At 43.7% G+C, this 23,854-nt stretch overlaps 1 protein-coding gene across 1 annotated transcript; it reads left to right on the forward strand.

Annotated features, from left to right (window-relative positions):
• The first annotated feature begins 21 nt into the window (after positions 1-21).
• Positions 22-22,902, forward strand: TADA1 (transcriptional adaptor 1). The gene is made up of 8 exons (XM_057495117.1): positions 22-242; positions 3,932-4,023; positions 4,280-4,345; positions 16,277-16,374; positions 17,807-18,016; positions 19,297-19,448; positions 21,301-21,448; positions 21,877-22,902. Exons 1-8 carry the CDS (start codon positions 169-171, stop codon positions 22,027-22,029), a joined length of 993 nt encoding a protein of 330 aa, XP_057351100.1. The 5' UTR covers positions 22-168; the 3' UTR covers positions 22,030-22,902.
• The last annotated feature ends 952 nt before the right edge of the window (positions 22,903-23,854 follow it).

Genomic DNA, 23,854 nt, shown 5'->3' on the forward strand with positions numbered 1-23,854 from the left:
CGCGAGGGGCGGGCGGAGCCGGAAACCAGACCGACGTCTCCTGAGCCTCCGAGGGCGGGGCGGACGGGAGCGGCCGCGGCCTCCCGGGCCCAGGCCTCCGCGGAGTTGGTCTTTCGGTTGTGGGTCAGCGCGGCCGAGGGCCTGCGGTCGGGCGCAGACGCAGGAGCAATGGCGACCTTTGTGAGCGAGCTGGAGGCGGCCAAGAAGAACTTGAGCGAGGCGCTGGGGGACAACGTGAAGCAGTAAGGGCTCCCCCGGCGCTGCGGCCGGGCCCGCGCGGCTGCGCCCGGCCTCGGGCCGCGGCCCTCCGGAGGCGCTGCCTGCCTCCCGGGCCCGGGCGGCTTGCGCCGCGGCGGTGGCTCCCCGGGCTTCTCGGGGGGCCGGGCCGGTTCCCCCGCGTCGCGCCGGCCTCCGACGCCGGCGACCCCGGCGGGCCCGCGCCCCGACCCTGCGCCGGCTGGGCAGGGGAAGCGCACTTCTCGGCCCCGGGCCTATGGGGTGAGCGCGGGCCTCGGCGGCGGGGAGGCGCGTCAGGCACCCGGGCCGGGCGACCGGAGCGCGGTCCCCGCCGGCGCCGCCCCGGGAGGGCTTCCTGGAGGCGGAGGCTGCGCGCCTTGGGGAGAGCGTGGCCGTAGCGTCGGAGGCGCTCTCGCCGCGGGAACAGAGCGGCCGCCGCGCACTCCCGCTGTCACGGTGGCGACAGCGTGGCGGACATTCCCGGGCCCTTGCCGGGGCCCTGCGCGTCCTGCCTCATCCGACCCTCACCCCGGAGACGCGGGGTGGGCGCACCGTTTCCCATGCGACAGATGAGGAGGCTGCCGGCTGGGGAAGCAGGGCGGCTCTTCAAAGGGCGCCGCAGGGCCGGGGCCCTTGCCGCGGGTCCCCGGCGTCGCCGAGGACCCGCAGCCCGGCCGCAGCGGGGGCCGAGGGCGCAGTCGGGACGCGTGCGGACTGGCCGGTGGACGGGCAGTGATTCGGCCCCGGCCGACCCAGATGTCATTCAGGGAACCTCCAGGACCAGGACACAAGGCTGATTTGGAAATTTTCAGAACAGTGATTGTTGCTATGATTTTATTTTTCAAAAATACAGGAAGCAAATTTTAAACGTTTAGAATTATAATGCCTGTGTTGTCGCAGCCAGGGGGCCTGTGTGGTGAGACCCACACATTTGCATTATGCAAGAGATGCTCACTTTCAAATGATGTTGCTGGAGGAGCAAGGTTCTTGGGGGAGCCTTTACTTTTCTCCAACACTTTCTACGTCTCATCTTTCTGGTCTTTATTATGGATGGATTGAACTTGCTTACCTTGGCTGTCATACGTGATTTTTGGAGTTTTTCCTTCTTAAGAAATTTGGGGCAAGGTTGATAGCCTACTTTTCATCTTAATATGCAGAATTCCCATGTAAGACTTCTTGAAACACTCATGGCCTGATTGGAATAAATAAAAACAAAATATAGTTCTTAATGATTATTTTAATATTATGAACGTTAATAAATCAAACTTCTACATACACTAGAGTTAAAGTCTAATCTTTCATTTTGGCAGAATTATTTAATTTTTTGGTAAACATTTATTAACTCCCAAGGATAAAATGTTCTGCCTAAACTTATTTTTTTAATATTCATGTTTACGGTCCATCTATTTATTTATTTATTTAATTAAAAGTTCTTAATTACTTGAATAGGTAAAATGGACAGCTTTCACCTTCATTAATTACCATAGCTTGTTATTTTTGTAATACTGACCAGTAACATTTACATTTTTTGAGCACAGTAGACTTTTCACTCTTACATCTAGGATGATTACAGATATATCCAAAGGGGAACATTTCCATACTAAAATTAATTGAACCTGGCTTGTGTGTATAGTTAACTGATTACATGTGATGGTGACCTCTGTGATCCATGCTCATCATAACACAGGGGCAGGATTGCCAGAAATACAGAAGTTAGTATTCCCCATTTGGTCTTTAAAGGCCGATGCTGGCCATCAGATAGTGGTCAAATACAGCTGCCGAAGTGCATCTGTAGCATGGATCTCAGGCCCTAACAATGCAGTCAACGTACACCTTTGTGCCAGGAACAGTTAGTAGTACAGTGTTGTTTTGTGCTAGGTTTTCTATTTTCTTGTCTTTTCCCCCTTCTGCTCCTTAAAAAGTGCCTCTTGTTTCAACAGTCTGTAATATTGCTCTTCAGTAATTTCTCGCATTTCCTCCATAGTAGTGTGGTGTGTATAACCTGACCATCTAAACGCAGTCCTTAAGTAAGGTGTTTAAGGAACTGGGATATGAGTTGTTTTCTGTTTATCCAGTGGTCCAGATGTCAGGGTGTGTGCCCGTGTCAGCTTCTAGAAGGACGAGGGCTCTGCCAGCCAATTCACTTTGTATAGTACAGGTTCTGTACAGATTAGCTTCAAGCTATCGTAGTGTGTATCTATGTATGTAATTCACGTAATGTATGGAGTTGCATGCAAAGCTTTGGGCTTATGTGCTTTTGTTTGTTCCCCAGAAGAATACTCATAGCTTTGATGGAGCTGTGGCGTCATTTAATTGGCACCCCTTTTCATTTGATAGTCACACACTCAGTAGTCAATGATAACTTCTAACAGTGGACATTTAATTTGTTTTGCTCTGTTTTTTTGAGGACAGGAACAATTATAAAATGAAATAAAGCACCACAGAAAGGTCTTTTCCCATCCCATTCTACCAACAAAAGTGGAGAATAACATGAGAAAAATTTCATGATTTCAAAGCCGTGTGTCACTATTTTACAAAAAAGATGGACATACACCCATATTTGGAGTGTGTGAACTTGGTAGAAGCACAAGGCTCTGCCCGGAAGCCCTCCAGCATGGCGCTTCCTGTGCTCACAAGGGCGGATTCTGCAGCGCTCCAGCAGGCCCCGGCCCTCACGAATTGGGAGGCTTGCTCCCCTGTCCTGGCCCCGGAGAAGCCCTGCCCTGGTGTAAAAAGGCAGTGAGAGCCTTAAACCATCTCATCTAGGCGTCCCTGCTGCTTTTCAGTTAGGAACTCGGACGAGCCCTACAGAGTAGCCCGGCATAAACGTAAAGTGAGTGTGACACAGGTCCCGAGTGAGTTTCCACCTTGTTCCGTGAACAACGAGCAGCTTCCTTAAGCCCTGAAACAAGGGGTGTGGATGTGAAAAATCATGTATTTCACTCCTCTTTCTAATAATTTTGTTAAGGTGTAAAAGATGGAATCTTTTTTTTTCTACCAGTTACCTAGCAATTTTTATTGATCACCACAATGAACTAGTTAACATACATCACCATATATAGTTAGAGTATCTTTTTTGTCTTGTGATGAGGACTTTTAAGAACTACTTTCTTAGCAACTTTCAAATATGCAATACAATATTAACTATGTAACTTATGTAGCTACAATTATAGTTCTCTATTTACATGTACTATAAATATATATAAGTATATAGTCATAGAATATCTATAGTAATAATAGTTTTAATATAGAAATCTTAAGTGAGGATTCTGGGGAGCAGGTGTTTCAGCAAGGTGACCATGAGGAAGAAGGGGGACAGCTCTGGGTCTAAGTCCGTGGCTGCCTGTCCTTCCCTTTTAGGGTCCCCTTTAGGAAGGCTTTCCTTCCTTTTTCTAATGTTGGTGTTCTGGCTCCGAGGTATGTTGGTTTGCTTGGGCTGCTATAACAAAAGACCACAGGTGGGTGGCCTGAACGACAGAAATTAATTTTCTCATAGTTCTGGAGGCTGGAAGTGTGACATCAGGGTGTCAGCTGGGTGATCCTGTGCCGCACCCTATGAATTTGTGTGGGGTCAGCCTGTGGTACTAGGGAGTGCAAAATTTCCTTTCCTGGGAGTTGGAGCAGGTAACGTGAACTTGCAAAGTTTGCAAAGAGGCAAAATTTGTGGTTCTTAATATTGTTTCTGCCTCTGCAGGTACTGGGCTAACTTAAAGTTGTGGTTCAAGCAGAAGATCAGCAAAGAAGAGTTTGACCTTGAAGCTCATAGACTTCTCACGCAGGATAATGGTAAAATAATTATCTGGGGAGTTATTACTGTTCTGAAGTTTTCCCAGATTTGAAATGAATTAAAATCTTTTCACTTAAATTATTTTCTTTGTTTCAGTGATGTGTTAGATCATTGTAATAATGTAGATATTTAGAATTAAGCATAAAGAATGGCCGAGTAGGGGATATCCAAAATCCTTGAAAGCTAGGCTAAAATAGTGGTTTCCTTATATTGCCTATATTTTGTATTTGACTTGTGACAATCTTCCTTTTTCAGTCCATTCTCACAACGATTTCCTCCTGGCTATTCTCACGCGTTGTCAGATTTTGGTGTCTACACCAGGTAAGAGAGTGGAAGGACTTCCACAGGGATGTCAGTCAGCAAAGTCACAGAGGCCTTCGCCTGACCTTCCTTTAGCATGCACATCTCTCCTTTGCAAGCGAGAGGTTCTTTGAACTGCTCAGATTTTATTATGTAGATACAGATTCTTTGATAGAACCTTTTAAAGCAGGTGATTGCCCTGCACTTACACTGACTTTTGGTCTTTACTCCCCTCGCAGGTCCAGGAGATGCGGGGAGGCAGGTGGGCGGGAAGCAGCTGGTGTTCGGCGCGGGGTCATGTGGGGAGAACCCCCGGCCCTCCCTTGCATTCTTAGGTCGGGTATTCGTCCCAGGAAGGCTGGAGCTTCTCCATGTGCTTTTCGCAGGTTAATGGTGGAGAACCAAAGGCAGTGGGTGGCAGGCGGTTGGGGAGGTGGGGGAAGCTGGATCTGTCACTTCAGCCTAACTAGTACACGTAGAAACCCCGGCCCCTTTGCTTCTGTTTTTTTTAAGCTAAAATGGTACAAGTCACAACTTTAAACCACCTTATTTTAATCAGTTAAAAACAAATAAATACATTAAAATTTTGCCTCATGATAACACTTACCCTGGGCTCTTTACTAAAAACTTGGATTCATAGGTACCTTCTGCTGTAGATTAAATTGCATTTGTTGTTTGTTTCTTTTTAAAGGGTTTATGGTGATTCTGGTGATTGTTTCTTAAAAGCCCATGTTTATCTAGAGATGGCTAGACTTTTGTGTCATTCCTCCCTACCAGCCCCTATGGGATGATAAAGAACATGCTCTCCCAGAGCCCGGTTCCTCCGCACTCACAGAAGCTGTCGGTGTAAAGGGCAGTAAACGGAGAGTGGTGTCTGCTTCCCCGCCCCTCGCCCCGCCCCTCCCCGTGCCCCTCCCCATGCCCACGAGCACATGCTCACACTGGGTCAGGCTCCTGATGTTCTGTTTAATTGAAATAGAATCAGACTTTAGCCAGTTAGGTCATTAAAGGTAATCCACCTCGCTGTGTACAATTAAGTTTCATCAGCGAAGTCAATGTTATGAGGACTAGATCTTCCATTTTTAGGAAGGTATATTCTAAAGGGCTGCAAACCCAAAAGATAAATGGAATGATCAGAAATAACAGTTGATAGGAGTCAAAAGACTTGGGTTCAAATTTAGGTTTTACCACTAGTGAAGAGAATGTAGTTAATTACTGGGTGTTCTTAGCTTTCAAATTTATAAAATAGAAACTGTAATATCAATCCTATAGGGTTATAGAAAAGATGGGAAGAACATGTAAAAATGTGTCTTTAAAATAAGTAAAAAATGCCAAACAAATATGAAATGATATTAGTAAGTATAGGAGGCTGATTTTAATTTTAAAAAGCCTTCGATATTCTTGAATTATTTTTAAATAAATGAAGAAACATTTGAAATTTGAGAGGCTTTTTCCTTCCATCAAAAACCCAAAATACATTTCCTCATAATGAAGTTAATATTTCACTTGCTGGCACCAAAGAGATGATTTCTAGTGAAAGTAAAATATAGAGGTCGAGTTCTTTGTACTTATAATAATTGTGGGCAGGTTATTTTCTGTTTTCATAAGCTAGAAAGGAAAAATGACTTTAATAATATTATTTATTTAGTGACTGCAGTGCACTAAGCACTGTATGTGCATAATCTTTAATCCTTACAACAGCCCTTCAGGGTATTAGCCTCTTTTTATAAATTAGGAAACAAACGTCAGAGAAGAAAAAACAAAAACAAAGAAAATAAAAACTTACTTGAAACCTATCCAGCTAGTACACGGAAGTGTCGGATCCAAGCTGAACCCGGTCTGCTGCTGTCTGGGCCTCCTCGGTGTCAGTCTGACCTCACTTGCGTCCCCACCCGCCTCACTGTTGGTTTCTCACCCAGACTATTTGGCCTCAGAACAGCAGCATCGCCCGATGTCCAGTTCCATTTGTGAGGAGTAGATTTGTTTGGGAAATCATCTGAGATTGACCGACCTTATCAAGTGAGATCGGGTGTGCCAGAGAGACTTGAAGAGCCAGAGAAGAGGAACTTGATTTCCCAAACAGCTCTATCTTAACTGAGGAACTTGGAATATTATTTTTTCCCAAAGCTTTAAAAACTCATCCTTCCAACAAGCATCAAAATGAAAATAATGTTTTGCTAGGGTGACAGGTGATTTTTTTTTTCTTTCTTTAATATTTTTTGGGGGTATTTTTTCACATAGTGAACTTGTATTACTTTGATTTTTTTCTTTTTTCTTTAACACTAAACTATATGTATTCACCAAATAGTACAGAAAGTCTTACAGTAAAAGGCTTCTTGGTCCCCCAGACCTGTTCTCAGAGATGACTACTGTTGTCTTTGGTTCTTCTAGGGAGACCTCCACATACTAGTGCCTCACAGTGTGCTTAATTCTCTTTCTGGCTTTACTGATTTTAAATTTCTGTCTTGTTGCTCTGTGTTTTGTGAGGGTTCCTCGGCTCTCACCTTTAAGCGTAAGTCTTTGTGTCCAGTGCATTCTTTAACTCAGCAATTTTACAGCGCCTCCTCAAACTTCTCTGAGGAACCAGTTAGAAATCAGTCACAGTCTTTATGTCTAGGACCTCCATCTTTTGTTTGTTGAGCTTGGGCTTTCTAATGTCACAGATTATCAACAAGTGTCTGTTGATTCATAATCAAGAGCAAAGCGTAAGACTGCCCGGAGATTTTGCTGCAGTGAGCTCACAGGCCAGCCCTTGACCTGGCTTCCTCAGGTGCCAGCTGCAGAGTGCTGAGCTCTGGCGGGCCAGCATCCTTACCAGCTACCTTAGAAATTCCTAGAACTTTTGTTCTGTTTCACGAGAGCAGAGTCCTCCTTTCTCTCCCACCCCTGCTCCCTGGACCTGTTAGCAGTACCGCGCTGCACTTGGCGCGGGAGTCAGCAGGGCTGGCTTCCCAGGCCAGCGAGCTGCGCGTGAACTCAAGGCCCCTGCGTGCTGTCTGCTCAAATGTGGTTGTCCTTGAATCTTAGTTTTTTTTTTTTTTTTTTTAGATAATTATTTTTTATTGAAGGGTAGTTGACGCACAGTATTACATTACATTAGTTTCAAGTGTACAACACAGTGATAAAACATTCATATACATAATTCTAGGTTCCAGCTATCACCCTACCAAGCTGTTACAATATCTTGACTATATTCCTTATGCTATACATTACATCCCGGTTACTTATTTATTTTACCATTGGAAGTCTGTCCTTTTTTTTTTTTTTTTTGTGAGGGCATCTCTCATATTCATTGATCAAATGGTTGTTAACAACAATAAAATTCTGTATAGGGGAGTCAATGCTCAATGCACAATCATTAATCCACCCCAAGCCTAATTTTCGTCAGTCTCCAATCTTCTGAGGCATAACAAACAAGTTCTTACATGGAGAACAAATTCTTACATAATGAATAAGTTACATAGTGAACAGTACAAGGGCAGTCATCACAGAAACTTTCGGTTTTGCTCATGCATTATGAACTCTAAACAGTCAGTTCAAATATGAATATTCATTTGGTTTTTATACTTGATTTATATGTGGATACCACATTTCTCTCTTTATTATTATTATTTTTAATAAAATGCTGAAGTGGTAGGTAGATACAAGATAAAGGTAGAAAACATAGTTTAGTGTTGTAAGAGAGCAAATGTAGATGATCAGGTGTGTGCCTGTAGACTATGTGTTAATCCAAGCTAGACAAGGGCAATAAAACATCCACGTATGCAGAAGATTTCTCTCAGAACAGGGGGGGAGAGGTTCTAAGCCTCACCTCTGTTGATCCCCAATTTCTCACCTGATGGCCCCCCTGCGACTGTGCCTGTCTTAGGTTGTTCCTCCCTTGAGGAATCTTACCCGTCTCTGGCTAACCAGTCATCTTCCGGGGCCATACAGGGAAATGTAAAGTTGGTAAGTGAGAGAGAAGCCTTATTGTTTGAAATGGTTAGCTTTTTATTTCTTTGCATATTTATGCCCTGTGGCTTCTATGCCCAGCATTTGTCTTGAGGTATCTTTACCACTTGGAAGAATTATGATACTCGGTAAATTTGATATGAGGCACGAATTCTATTTAAGGGTTGTAATTAGGAAGGAAGAAGAAAAGCTATAGAAGTAGCAGGCGGCAGAAAACATGGGAAGATTGATTATTTCTTTGACATATCTTCTTGTAGAGTAACTTCAGCATGTATAGGTTTTAAGCTACTACTTAAATTGCGCACACACATTAACATAATAAGAGTATAGTTACATAACCAAAGCATATCTGTAATTACCAGCCATCTCCAGTGAAACCAAGAAAACCAGTTAGGCACCTTAGGCATTTGTGAAAACTTATCTATGATATGGTGGATATTGTCCAACTGACCTTGAACAGTCTGAGAGAAATCAGACAAATTAAAACAACCCATTCCTGGGGAATGTTCACATCCCTTATGTTCTTTTAACAGTAAATAGTCTGTAGTCGTAAGATTTTGGAGTGCTACAATTTGCACTTCTCCTAATTCTTGGTTGAGTTCCAACAGTATAGATCCAGTCAAATTTGTTGTTTTACTGTATGCACAGGCCAGCTTGGATATCTCCTTCATTCCCATGGCAAGTCCAGGAGCTGGTGGGATGAGTGCATCTACAGCTGTAGCAGTGCGTGGATCTTTGTTGGGGTTTCTTGATGATCATTTTCTGGCATGAGTCTTCCAGAGAGTGCTGATGTTGGAAGTTCTCTTTCATATCGCATCTTAGTTCATTTTTGGGGTAGCCCAATTAGGCTTTGATCTTATGTATAAACACAAACAGACCCTTTGCCTACACTTTTATATGCCCTTTATACCCTTGTGTAGAACTCATTGGAGGTTACCACACAGGAACTGTCCTTTTTTTTTTGTTTTTTTTTGTTTTTTTTGTTTTTGGTATCACTAATCTACACTTACATGAAGAATATTATGTTTACTAGGCTCTCCCCTATATCAGGTCTCCCCTATAAACCCCTTTACAGTCACTGTCCATCAGCATAGCAAAATGTTGTAGAATCACTACTTGCCTTCTCTGTGTTGTACAGCCCTCCCTTTTCTCCTAACCCTCCATGCATGCTAATCTTAATACCCCCCTACTTCTCCCCCCCTTCTCCCTCCCTACCCACCCCTCCTCCCCAGTCCCTTTCCCTTTGGTACCTGTTAGTCCATTCTTGAGTTCTGTGATTCTGCTGCTGTTTTGTTCCTTCAGTTTTTCCTTTGTTCTTATATTCCACAGATAAGTGAAATCATTTGGTATTTCTCTTTCTCCGCTTGGCTTGTTTCACTGAGCATAATACCCTCCAGCTCCATCCATGTTGCTGCAAATGGTTGGATTTGCCCTTTTCTTATGGCTGAGTAGTATTCCATTGTGTATATGTACCACATCTTCTTTATCCATTCATCTATTGATGGACATTTAGGTTGCTTCCAATTCTTGGCTATTGTAAATAGTGCTGCGATAAACATAGGGGTGCACTGATCTTTCTCATACTTGATTGCTGCATTCTTAGGGTAAATTCCTAGGAGTGCAATTCCTGGGTCAAATGATAAGTCTGTTTTGAGCATTTTGATGTACCTCCATACTGCTTTCCACAATGGTTGAACTAACTTACATTCCCACCAGCAGTGTAGGAGGGTTCCCCTTTCTCCACAGCCTCACCAACATTTGTTGTTGTTTGTCTTTTGGATGGCAGCCATCCTTACTGCTGTGAGGTGATACCTCATTGTAGTTTTAATTTGCATTTCTCTGATAATTAGCGATGTGGAGCATCTTTTCATGTGTCTGTTGGCCATCTGTATTTCTTTTTTGGAGAACTGTCTGTTCAGTTCCTCTGCCCATTTTTTAATTGGGTTATTTGTTTTTTGTTTGTTGAGGCGTGTGAGCTCTTTATATATTCTGGACGTCAAGCCTTTATCGGATGTGTCATTTTCAAATATATTCTCCCATACTGTAGGGATCCTTTTTGTTCTACTGATGGTGTCTTTTGCTGTACAGAAGCTTTTCAGCTTAATATAGTCCCACTTACTCATTTTTGCTGTTGTTTTCCTTTCCCGGGGAGATATGTTCAAGAAGAGGTCACTCATGTTTATGTCTAAGAGGTTTTTGCCTATGTTTTCTTCCAAGAGTTTAATGGTTTCATGGCTTACATTCAGGTCTTTGATCCATTTTGAGTTTACTTTTGTATATGGGGTTAGACAATGGTCCAGTTTCATTCTCCTACATGTAGCTGTCCAGTTTTGCCAGCACCACCTGTTGAAGAGACTGTCATTTCACCATTGTATGTCCATGGCTCCGTTATCAAATATTAATTGACCATATATGTCTGGGTTAATGTCTGGATTGTCTAGTCTGTTCCATTGGTCTGTGGCTCTGCTCTTGTGCCAGTACCAAATTGTCTTGATTACTATGGCTTTATAGTAGAGCTTGAAGTTGGGGAGTGAGATGCCCCCTACTTTATTCTTCTTTCTCAGGATTGCTTTGGCTATTCGGGGTCTTTGGTGTTTCCATATGAATTTTTGAATTATTTGTTCCAGTTCATTGAAGAATGTTGCTGGTAGTTTCATAGGGATTGCATCAAATCTGTATATTGCTTTGGGCAGGATGGCCATTTTGACGATATTAATTCTTCCTAGCCACGAGCATGGGATGAGTTTCCATCTGTTAGTGTCCCCTTTAATTTCTCTTAAGAGTGACTTGTAGTTTTCAGAGTATAAGTCTTTCACTTCTTTGGTTAGGTTTATTCCTAGGTATTTTATTTTTTTTGATGCAATTGTGAATGGAGTTGTTTTCCTGATTTCTCTTTCTGTTGGTTCATTGTTAGTATATAGGAAAGCCACAGATTTCTGTGTGTTGATTTTGTATCCTGCAACTTTGCTGTATTCCGATATCAGTTCTAGTAGTTTTGGGGTGGAGTCTTTAGGGTTTTTTATGTACAGTATCATGTCATCTGCAAATAGTGACAGTTTAACTTCTTCTTTACCAATCTGGATTCCTTGTATTTCTTTGTTTTGTCTGATTGCCGTGGCTAGGACCTCCAGTACTATGTTAAATAACAGTGGAGAGAGTGGGCATCCCTGTCTAGTTCCCGATCTCAGAGGAAATGCTTTCAGCTTCTCGCTGTTCAATATAATGTTGGCTGTGGGTTTATCATAGATGGCCTTTATTATGTTGAGGTACTTGCCCTCTATTCCCATTTTGCTGAGAGTTTTTAACATGAATGGATGTTGAACTTTGTCAAATGCTTTTTCAGCATCTATGGAGATGATCATGTGGTTTTTGTCTTTCTTTTTGTTGATGTGGTGGATGATGTTGATGGACTTTCGAATGCTGTACCATCCTTGCATCCCTGGGATGAATCCCACTTGGTCATGGTGTATGATCCTTTTGATGTATTTTTTAATTCGGTTTGCTAATATTTTGTTGAGTATTTTTGCATCTACGTTCATCAGGGATATTGGTCTGTAGTTTTCTTTTTTGGTGGGGTCTTTGCCTGGTTTTGTTATTAGGGTGATGTTAGCTTCATAGAATGAGTTTGGGAGTATCCCCTCCTCCTCTATTTTTTGGAAAACTTTAAGGAGAATGGGTATTATGTCTTCCCTGTATGTCTGATAAAATTCCGAGGTAAATCCATCTGGCCCGGGGGTTTTGTTCTTTGGTAGTTTTTTGATTACCGCTTCAATTTCATTGCTGATAATTGGTCTGTTTAGATTTTCTGTTTCTTCCTGGGTCAATCTTGGAAGGTTATATTTTTCTAGGAAGTTGTCCATTTCTCCTAGGTTTCCCAGCTTGTTAGCATATAGGTTTTCATAGTATTCTCCAATAATTCTTTGCATTTCCGTGGGGTCCATCGTGATTTTTCCTTTCTCGTTTCTGATACTGTTGATTTGTGTTGACTCTCTTTTCTTCTTAATAAGTCTGGCTAGAGGCTTATCTATTTTGTTTATTTTCTCGAAGAACCAGCTCTTGGTTTCATTGATTTTTGCTATTGTTTTATTCTTCTCAGTTTTATTTATTTCTTCTCTGATCTTTATTATGTCCCTCCTTCTGCTGACCTTAGGCCTCATCTGTTCTTCTTTTTCCAATTTCGATAATTGTGACATTAGACCATTCATTTGGGATTGCTCTTCCTTTTTTAAATATGCTTGGATTGCTATATACTTTCCTCTTAAGACTGCTTTTGCTGTGTCCCACAGAAGTTGGGGCTTAGTGTTGTTGTTGTCATTTGTTTCCATATATTGCTGGATCTCCATTTTGATTTGGTCATTGATCCATTGATTATTTAGGAGCGTGTTGTTAAGCCTCCATGTGTTTGTGAGCCTCTTTGCTTTCTTTGTACAGTTTATTTCTAGTTTTATGCCTTTGTGGTCTGAAAAGTTGGTTGGTAGGATTTCAATCTTTTGGAATTTTCTGAGGCTCTTTTTGTGGCCTAGTATGTGGTCTATTCTGGAGAATGTTCCATGTGCACTTGAGAAGAATGTATATCCCGCTGCTTTTGGATGTAGAGTTCTATAGATGTCTATTAGGTCCATCTGCTCTACTGTGTTGTTCAGTGCTTCCGTGTCCTTACTTATTTTCTGCCCAGTGGATCTATCCTTTGGGGTGAGTGGTGTGTTGAAGTCTCCTAGAATGAATGCATTGCAGTCTATATCCCCCTTTAGTTCTGTTAGTATTTGTTTCACATATGCTGGTGCTCCTGTGTTGGGTGCATATATATTTAGAATGGTTATATCCTCTTGTTTGACTGAGCCCTTTATCATTATGTAGTGTCCTTCTTTATCTCTTGTTACTTTCTTTGTTTTGAAGTCTATTTTGTCTGATATTAGTACTGCAACCCCTGCTTTCTTCTCACTGTTGTTTGCTTGAAATATGTTTTTCCATCCCTTGACTTTTAGTCTCTACATGTCTTTGGGTTTGAGGTGAGTTTCTTGTAAGCAGCATATAGATGGGTCTTGCTTTTTTATCCATTCTGTTACTCTGTGTCTTTTGATTGGTGCATTCAACCCATTAACATTTAGGGTGACTATTGAAAGATATGTACTTATTGCCATTGCAGGCTTTAAATTCGTGGTTACCAAAGGTTCAAGGTTAGCCTCTTTAGTATCTTACTGCCTAACTTAGCTCGCTTATTGAGCTGTTATATACACTGTCTGTAGATCCTTTTCTTCTCTCCCTTCTTGTTCCTTCTCCTCGATTCTTCATATGTTGGGTGTTTTGTGCTGTGCTCTTTCTAGGAGTGCTCCCATCTAGAGCAGTCCCTGTAAGATGTTCTGTAGAGGTGGTTTGTGGAAAGCAAATTCCCTCAGCTTTTGTTTGTCTGGGAATTGTTTAATCCCACCGTCATATTTGAATGATAGTCGTGCTGGATACAGTATCCTTGGTTCAAGGCCCTACTGTTTCATTGTATTAAATATATCATGCCATTCTCTTCTGGCCTGTAGGGTTTCTGTCGTGAAGTCTGATGTTAGCCTGATGGGTTTCCCTTTATAGGTGACCTTTTTCTCTCTAGCTGCCTTTAACACTCTTTCCTTGTCCTTGATCTTTGCCATTTTAATTATTATGTGTCTTGGTGTTGTCCTCCTTGGGTCCTTTCTGTTGGGGGTTCTGTGTATTTCCGTGGTCTGTTTGATTATTTCCTCCCCCAGTTTGGGGAAGTTTTCAGCAATTATTTCTTCTAAGATACTTTCCATCTCTTTTCCTCTCTCTTCTTCTTCTGGGACCCCTATAATACGGATATTGTTCCTTTTGGATTGGTCACACAGTTCTCTTAATATTGTTTCATTCCTGGAGATCCTTTTGTCTCTCTCTATGTCAGCTTCTATGCGTTCCTGTTCTCTGATTTCAATTCCATCAATGGCCTCTTGCATCCTATCCATTCTGCTTATAAACCCTTCCAGAGTTTGTTTCATTTCTGCGATCTCCTTTCTGGCATCTGTGATCTCCTTCCGGACTTCATCCCATTTCTCTTGCGTATTTCTCTGCATCTCCGTCAGCATGTTTATGATTCTTATTTTGAATTCTTTGTCAGGAAGACTGGTTAGGTCTGTCTCCTTCTCTGGTGTTGTGTCTGTGATCTCTGTCTGCCTGTAGCTTTGCCTTTTCATGGTGATAGGAATAGTCTGCAGAACTGGGACGAGTGACGGCTGGAAGGACTTCCTTTCTTGCTGGTTTGTGGCCCTCCTCTCCTGGGAGAACAGCGGCCTCTAGTGGCTTGTGCTGCGCAGCTGCGCGCAGACAGGGTTTCTGCTTCCTGCCCGGCTGCTATGGAGTTAATCTCCGCTGTTGCTGTGGGCGTGGCCTGGCTCGGGCAGCTACTCCAAAATGGTGGAGTCGCGTTGGAGCAGGAGCTGCTGGGAGGCTATTTATCTCCGTAAGGGGCCTCCCTGCTCCCTGCAGCCCAGGGGTTAGGGTGCCCAGAGATCCCCGGATTCCCTACCTCTGGATTAAGTGTCCCGCCCTGCCCCTTTAAGACTTCCAAAAAGCACCCGCCAAAACAAAACAACGACCACCAAAAAAAAAAAAAGAAAACAATTTTTAAATTAAAAAAAAAAAAAATTTAATTAAAAAAAATGGTGGTCGCTCGTTTTTCTTTATTCTCCGGTGCCAGCCTCGGGCCTCTGCTCACCGGTCTTGCTGCCCTGTTTCCCTAGTATTGGGGTCCCTATCCCTTTAAGACTTCCAAAAAGCGCTCGCCATAACAAAACAGCAAAAAAGCAAAAAAAAAAAAGAAAATGGTCGCACGCTTTTCTTATGTCCTCTGGCACCCGGCCTCCGGTGCCCGCTCACTGGTCTTGCTGCCCTGTTTCCCTAGCATCCAGGGCCCCCTGGGCACGCACTGTGTCTGCGCTCTGGCCCGGATGGCGGGGGCTGGGTGCTCGGCAGTCCTGGGCTCCGTCTCCCTCCCGCTCTGCCTGCTCTTCTCCCGCCGGGAGCTGGGGGGAGGGGCGCTCGGCTCCCGCGGGGCCGGGGCTTGTATCTTACCCCCTTCGCGAGGCGCTGGGTTCTCTCAGGTGCGGATGTGGTCTGGATATTGTCCTGTGTCCTCTGGTCTTTATTCTAGGAAGGGTTGTCTTTGTTATATTTTCATAGATATATGTGGTTTTGGGAGATTTCCGCTGCTCTACTCACGCCGCCATCTTCCGCCCCTCCCTCTCGAATCTTAGTTTTTGAACAAGGGTCCCTGCGTTTTGTGGTGCGCTGAGCCCAGTCCTGGGGCTGAGGGAAGGGGTTTGTGCGGATGACTTTTGAATAGACCTTCCTTAACCTTGTTTCTAGTTTTACTGATCCCTCCTTCCCTCCACGGTGCGCACCTTTCCAAATCCAGATTCCTGGTGGGTTGCTGCTAGGCAGGGGAACTTGCTTCCCCCTCGTTCTGCAGCCGCGCCTTGCCTATGTTCGGCCTATGTTAGGGCTTCAGTGTCTGCTTTGTAAGTGAGCAGCTTCTCAGCCCATCCCGAAAACTTGAGATCTCACCTTGTCTGCAACTTGCTTTCTTTTTTTCTCTGTTGTGGATGTGTGCCATTTACTATCTTCCCTTATCATTTTTAGTAGGGTCTAGGAGGAGAGAGGAGATAAACACATGTGCTTAGTTCACTGTCTTGAACTAGAAAATTCCGTTCTACTATTGCTACTAATAAGCAAACAAAACACTCAGTAAGCATTAATTAAAAATATTAAAAACAAATTTGTCTCCCTAAGAAAATGATTTTGGTTACAGCTAGAAAAGATGTGATATGAAAGAATTTAAGAATTTTGCTTTAGAGAAGTAGAAAGAGAAGATTTGAATTTATGCATTTTTTATATACCTTCATTATATGAGCATTCTATTCCTTTTTAATCCAAGACGAAAACCAACTTAGCAGTTTATCAATTGTTATTTTCTCTTATGGTTGTTATTTTTCTGTCTCATAGAGGGTGCTGGATCTTTGCCCTGGACAGGGGGTTCTGCAGCCAAACCTGGAAAACCCAAGGGAAAGAAAAAGCTTTCTTCTGTTCGTCAAAAATTTGATGTAGGTTGTTCTTCAGTAGATCTTGGTAATGACTGATTTAAGTACTGATGTGGTAGAACTGGCTTTAGTTTTTAAATGAATATTAAAATACCAGTAGTAGAGTTGGAAAAAAAGAGGGTATGATTTGTGGAGAAGAGGTGTTAACTGTATTCAAAGTGGGTTTCAAAGATTGTGAGCCCCAAGTGTTGGAATTTTTATAATTCTAGTTTGTTACTGTGTAAATATTAATATGTTATCATTAGTGCCTGATGATTTTTCAGTGATTCAAAAGAACTATGCCTGTATTTTTTTTCTTCTCTCGGCTTGTTCTGGGATGAGTAATGTTTCTCAGATTGGAGACTTGTTCCAAGGGTCCAGGAGGCCACTGGGGATCTCTTGGTGCCCAGGGAGGCCCTGAGCTTTCTGGGGGCAGCAGAGAAGTCATGAAGGCATTTGGCTATAAAATTTGTAAACATTTCAGAATAACTTGCTTTTTCTAGTTTATAACCAGAGAACAAAGTTTCCCCTTTATAGATTTGTTTGGGTATTGATAGCTTTATCAGTGTATTGATATTTATTTATTTCTACCTTTGTTCTGTGTTTTATATCAATAATATTCAGTCCTGGAGGGCGTCAGTGTCCCCGGAGGGCCACAGGTGGTTTAAGAAGGCATGTTTGATCCAAAACACAGTTTTATGCTTGGAAATTAGAAAAACAACCAGTGTTGCTTTTATAGTACAAACTTCAAAGAGGGACAAGCCGAATTTGCTGTAAAGTCTTATGTATTGGCCTTAAGCAAAAGCTACCAGGGAATTATCTCCCACTGGTGATGGAGGATATAAGTGACCGTCAGAATCTCCCAGAGGAAGGCTCGAGGTTTTGCACATGATAAAAGCCTGAGGAAAAGTACTTTAAATAGTGTGACTATATCTTGGAAAGGTTCTGCATTGAGAACTGTAAGTGGAGGTGACAGGGACTAAGCAGTTCAGTGGCACGGCTCTGCCTTGGAGTATTTGTTGTCAGCTGTTCTGTTGGTCGGGTAGGCTTTGGGGCTGAATTAACCATTAACTATATATTTATACTTTCAGAATGTGCTCCCTTAGAAGTATACTTAAAATGCTCTGATTTGTTTGAAAATAGTTTTATGTCTTCTCCCTAATTGTTATTTTTAGCACAGAGCTGTATATCCTGTGATTATCAAGTTATTACTTGAATAGAATAAAATGCTATGCATTGTACCATTATTTCCCTTAATTCATGCTTCATTATTGCCATGTGATGGGTGTGAATCTGTGATTATTTGTACACAAGTCACTTTTTTTTTTAACCCCTGTGGTATCATTTTAGTGGCATTCATTGATGGGCTCTCAAGCCCGAGGTATCGGTTACTTTTGTTTGTGTCTTAGTACTTGCCACTATAATGAGTAATTTTGAAAAGTTTTCTTACCCATAGCATAGATTCCAGCCTCAAAATCCCCTCTCGGGAGCCCAGCAGTTTGTGGCAAAGGATCCCCAAGATGATGATGACTTGAAGCTTTGTTCGCACACGATGATGCTGCCCACGCGGGGCCAGCTGGAAGGGAGGATGATCGTGACTGCGTACGAGCACGGGCTGGACAACGTCACCGACGAGGCCGTCTCAGCTGTGGTCTACGCCGTGGAGGTCAGTTCCTGGTGGCAGAAAAAGTTTGAACGTGACGAGCTTGTGCATGTTGTTGAAAGCTGGTACTGCACAGAAAGAACCAAAGTAGCACCCCGATCTCACGATTGTCTCCGTTGAAGTTCTCCTTTTAGGGGAGAAACCCGTCATGACCCAAAGGATTGCCTTCCGTTAACAGAGCAGGCTCTTCAGAAAGGTTCCTTGTGGCGGAACACTTCCGCTTGATCTGATGTTTACTCTGTCAGCAAGGGAACAGTTTTTAGTGAAAAGATGAGATTGAGAATCCTGAAGGTGAAAGTCACATGTTTCTGCTGTGGTATCGCACTGGAAGGGCGTCAGACTCGGCGTCTGGAGAGGAGGGCTCTCATCCCAGCACACGCTCCTCCCGCCATTCATCCTGGGCACTCAGTTATCTGATAGAATGCATGGCGGGGCCTATTGTACACAGGCACGGTCGGGTGATGTTGGGTGATTGCTTCGGTTCCCTGGGCCTCCCTCTCCTCACATGTACGTCAAAGATTATAATAGTCTCATGACGTTACAAGCCCCAAATGAACCATGTGTGTGGACATACAACCTGCATCCCAATGTGTCACATCGGGAGGCGGTCTTGCTGAAGGGAGGGGAGTGCGGTGCATGGTCCTGGGGACCGGGATTAGTGGTGTCCCTCTCCTCACGGACATTCTCCAATCCTCTCGTGTGTACTCGGCTCTCCTAAAGGCGAAGACTTAGTAATTACCTAATTTTTTGTTAATTTCCTGTGTATCTATCATTTATATGACTTTTGAGAGAGCCAGGCTTCTGCTCATGCAAGGATTTTAGTGGCTTGGCCACTATAACTGATAAATCCTAATCTTGAAATCTCTCTGTCCCATTTTAAAAGCACATTTCAAAGCAGTTTGCCTCTTTTTTTAAAAAAGTATTTATTTATTTTTGCACTTTTATTTGAAGCTATCTGAAAGTCATTTTTGAGAGAGAGGAGCCATTTGAGAGATACGAACATTTCTTTAATAAGTTTCATGTATAGCAAGTCCATGCACATAATAAGAAAGTCCAAGTCCGTAGTAAATTTCACTAATGTCTTAAGTAGAACCAAATAAAAGGGTGTCTCCCTCTTGCCCGGTACTGCTCTGTGGCTCTGCGGTGACCACTGATTCGAGCCTGGCCAGTCCCACATCTCCAGCCACTAAATGACAATAAACATTTTCTGGTCAATGGACATTTGATGATTTGCTTTTAAAGAGGAGTTCATGGTATTTTTCTTCTCTTTCTTGTTTTTACAGAATCACCTTAAAGATATATTGACATCAGTTGTGTCAAGAAGAAAAGCGTATCGGTTACGTGATGGTCATTTTAAATATGCCTTTGGTAGTAATGTGACCCCACAGCCATACCTGAAGAATAGTGTAGTAGCTTACAACAACTTAATAGAAAGGTAATGGAGCTTCTTGTGATTTTACGTCCGCCCTGTCAGCCGCACTCTGACAGATCGCTGTTAAACGATTGGTTATTGTACTTCTCTAGGGCTGAGGTACCTTGAGAGCGGGTCAGTTTTGTTAAGTCAGTCCTTACCCAGTAACTGAATTACTTGGCTCTCTGTACATCAAACGTGAGGTCACAGAGTTGGGCCTCTGCGTGTGGTTTACTGTGAGTGCCCCCAGTTTCAGAGATTGCAGGAGCTCCTTGGGCAGCGTTTCCTCTTGGCTCCTGGGGGGCAGCACTTGGTGGGGGTAGTGGGCCAGCAGGGTCAGGGCTGGCTTTCCTGCTGTGAGAAGAGGGTGGGAGAGGACCTCAGGCCGCCCGCTGGCTTGTGGCGCTGTGGCTCGGGGAGCGGCCTGTGCTGGCGCCGTCAGCTTGCTCCTGGTGCAGACCCGGCGTCTCGGCTCCATTCTCCCGGGTCCTTGTGTCTGTAGTTCACGGAGCACTCCCAGGACTCCGCTAATGTCCCCGGTCCTCCCTTTCTGAGGTGACCCGATCCCCTTCATCCATGTGTTGTCTGTTTGCATCCCTCTGTCTCCCTTTCTTCCTTCCCTCCAAAAAATTTCATCCAAATTTTAAGCCTTTGGGAAAGAACACACAATAATGTCATTTCCCTTGGGGTGACAGCAGTGGCTGAATTCCTGTGGCTGCTGGACTCTGTATCTGGTTATCTGGCCAGTTAGGGAGAAAAGAGGTGAAAAGATGACAGATGCAGTTGAGAGAAGGCAGCGTGATGGGAAGGCGGTCGGCATGCGGGGTGAGGAGTGACGGGAGCAGAGGCGGGAGGAGGGGTGTGGGTGCATGGTGGCGGGGCTCAGCGCGCTGGCGCCTCACCCACGGGGCTGTGGGCACCTGCCATGGCCCGGAGGCCCCGGCCTGGCGCGCAAGGCCCATCTGAAAAGCCCCGGTTCAGCTGGGCTCACTGTTTAGGTTGCAGTGTGTGAAGATGACTTGCTCAGTCTCATTCAGGCATATGTGTTGGGGATTATTTGTGCTCATTTTTAAGTCATTCTTCTCTGGAGCAAAACAAACCGAAAAAAAGGGGGCCCTTGTAGTGCCGGGAGCAGCCCTGTGACCCGGCCTGGCCCGAGCCGCCCCCTCCCCGGCTGAGGGCTCCCGCCTCCCCGTCGGCTGCTTGTTTCTGGAACAGGCCTGCCTTTGTCTGATGCTGGGACCCACGTGCCGCCCCACGGTGGAGCTCTCTGAGTCACCTCCTCACTGTTCACACCCGTGTGTCCTCCAGTAGGTATAGGTCACCTCACACTATCACGATACAAAACTTACGCCTGACTTCCCAGTTGATAGTACATCTGGGTTGTATATTGGGAAATTGGTAAGACTTGGATTAATTTTCCCCACTGCCCCTTTTGCCCGTTTCTTCCTCTGCGCTGTCTTCCTTCCTTGTCTGTTATTTTTGAGTCTCTTGTCTCCGATACCATTTCCTCTCCAAGTCAGTTGTTTTCAATTTCATTTCCCTTTAATTGAAGTCTGTTATTTTTTTCGATAACAAGCTCCTTAAGGGCAGGAAACAATTTTGGCTCAATATCCTGCACTTAGTAAATATTTTAACATTGTGAAAAGAAGGAGGGTAAATGCAGTTGGCTCTAAATTTTGTTTCCAGCCTGACAGATGGCCTTTAAAAAGTGAAACTACAGACTCTATATATACATGAGCTAAAAAACAATTGGGTTTCTAGTTCATTTTAAGATATTTTTAATAAGAGGTTTTCTAGCAGCCCATTCCTGTTCTAGTTGTTCTGTTGTCTCTTTCTTGTTCCTGGGAATGTTCTCAAAATACTTCATTTTCAGCCCTCCATCCTTTTCTGCTCCTTGCGCTGGTCACCCGCCCCCCGAGGACACTGAGCAGCAGGCTGCGCTCCTGCTGGCCTGCTCCGGGGACACACTGCCCGCACCTTTGCCCCCAGTGAGCATGTACGACCTCTTCGAAGCTCTGCAGGTAACTAACTATTGGCTCCTGAAGGTCTACCTGAATTTATGCGTTGGTTCAAAGTTTCTTCACGTCTACAAACATATTCAGTAGCTTTTTTGCATCTTGCCTTTTGGCTTTTATTGTTATTAAAGCCATTAATACTACCCTCATTTTTGAAGTCCTGGATCTAGGAGTCCTTCCTAATTTACCTACCCCCATCCTTCCCCAGTGAAAGAAAGAAAAGGAAAAAAAATAATGCTTGTTCCTTTATTCTTAATTCAGACCTTATTATGTCCTTGTCCTCATGGCTGGTTTGGGATTGATTAGGTTCTGGCTTACATTTGTAGGATTGTGTGCCTTTTATTTGAGTGTTTTGTTGATATAAATCTTCTATGTGTTGGAAAAAATAAGTGTCGTGAAGTGTAATTGGAGACATGCTGATTTTTTAACTGCAGGTGCACAGGGAAGTCATTCCTGCACACACTGTGTACGCTCTCAACGTCGACAGGGTCCTCATGAAGCTCTGGCATCCAGGTCACGAGGAGCTGCAGCAGGACAAAGCCCACCGCCAGCGCCTGGCAGCCAAGGAGGGGCTTCTGCTCTGCTGAACTGAGGTGGGAGGGCGTGGGTCCCTCAGCAAATTCATCAGTTGTTGAGAATTGAGCGTTTTTTGGGTCCACATTTCACGACTGAAGTGTCTAGTGTAAATATAGCCTTTCCTATGGAAATGTGACATTGAGAATGTTTTGTGTTGCTGCTGTGAAGCCATTAGCATAAACCTGACACTGACAGTGACCCAAATGCTGTATGTGTGCATCTGTGTTCCAGGGGCGGGATAAGCACCGGGAAAGCCCCGTGTCTGCAGTGGAGATGGTTAGGCATCCGAGGCTTAGGGTCCTCGGGTCTGCGTGGAAGGCAGGTGACCTCCCAGAACAAAGAAGCTGTTAGAACAGCCCCGGGGTCAGCAGGACATCGGTGCTCAGTTGCAGCGTATATTCTGTAACTGGCAAGTCTGAAATTTCTGCCTTTCTCTTCAAGAACTGTGTTCTTACATTTTAGTTGAAATAACCTACACAGTGTTAAAATTCAGATACCTCTTTTAGTGACCAGTTTAATTTTAAAAAAAGATATAGGTAGCTCCCTAAATTTAGGTTCATTACAAACTCCATAGAAAATATGACTTAGAAAAGCTGTGCTGTTAGACAAAATAAAGTTCCTTCTTTGCATTAAAAACGTAAAACAAATAGAACTCTTGGAATATCATTAATTAACCTTACAAAATGTCTTCTCATAATTTTCTTTTATAGTTAATAGGCCCAAAGACTGATTGGCAGTTTCATCTATTAACTTTTCCTATTGAATATGTCTTAAATCCATATAAACATAATTAAGTCCATGTAATGGATTTATACTTGGTAATACCCCTATTCCTATGAAATACCTGTTTCTATCCTTTAAATGATAAAGTGAAAATAATTTAATTTGGCAGTGATGCTAATATTTGTTTTTTTTAGAGATATGTTCCTCTTCACTCAAGAGATAGTGTTGGTGGATATATTAATATGTACAGGTAGGTTTGTGTAGGTCTAAGTAATATATGTATAGGTATGTGTATATGGTTCAATATCTGAAGTATCTGTGTATTTGATTTTGTACTTTAAATGTGACAAATAAACCTTTTGGGAGAAACCTCTTGTTTATTAAAGTAAACATATAAGGAATACTGCCTTCAGTAGATACATGAAAAGCCCTGCTTCATGAGATCTTAAAAGACTTCAAAAGAATGTACTAGATGAGAAAGATTAAAAAGCAGGTTCCAATTTAGGTATGCCATTTCTTTTGTGATGTGTAGATTAAAATTTAAAAAAAAAACAGCATAGTTTCAATGACTGGCACAAGGCTGAAAAGCCCATTACACAGTAAGGTAACACTCAAGAATTTTTAGGGTGTAGAAGAATGTGAACCGGTGTGTACCTGAGTGTAGTGGCGTTTAGAGCCTCCCTACACCTGGGCCTTAATGCGAAGTAACACACGTTAGATCTCGTGTTCCACAGACTGAGGGGGGCCAGGAGCCTCAGCCCCGTCCTGCTGCCTGCTGCCGTGGCAGGTCCCACAGAAGTGCAAGCGGTTCCTCACTCTGCTCTAGGAGCCCCCAGTCCTTGCAGTCACCTGCCCTGGCGGGGCCACAGGGACCTAGGGGCCCCCTTTGTTTCATGTTCTGGGCTTACACTATTCCGACCTGCTTTCTCTGCCAGTTTTCCTCAACAGGCGTTTTGTAAGTGAAGTGATGGGGGTGAGGTCAGAGCAGGCAGGTAGTGGGTGGTACTTAGGGTTTTCCAAGAGAGCCCCTGAAAGAGATTTGAGCACATCTGTTCCTCCCTAGGCTGCCTCCAACTTGAGCGCCACTGCCAACTTGGGACCCCGAGTGAAATC

The sequence above is a fragment of the Manis pentadactyla genome, chromosome 19 (genome assembly GCF_030020395.1).
Source record: "Manis pentadactyla isolate mManPen7 chromosome 19, mManPen7.hap1, whole genome shotgun sequence".
Lineage (NCBI taxonomy): Eukaryota > Metazoa > Chordata > Mammalia > Pholidota > Manidae > Manis > Manis pentadactyla.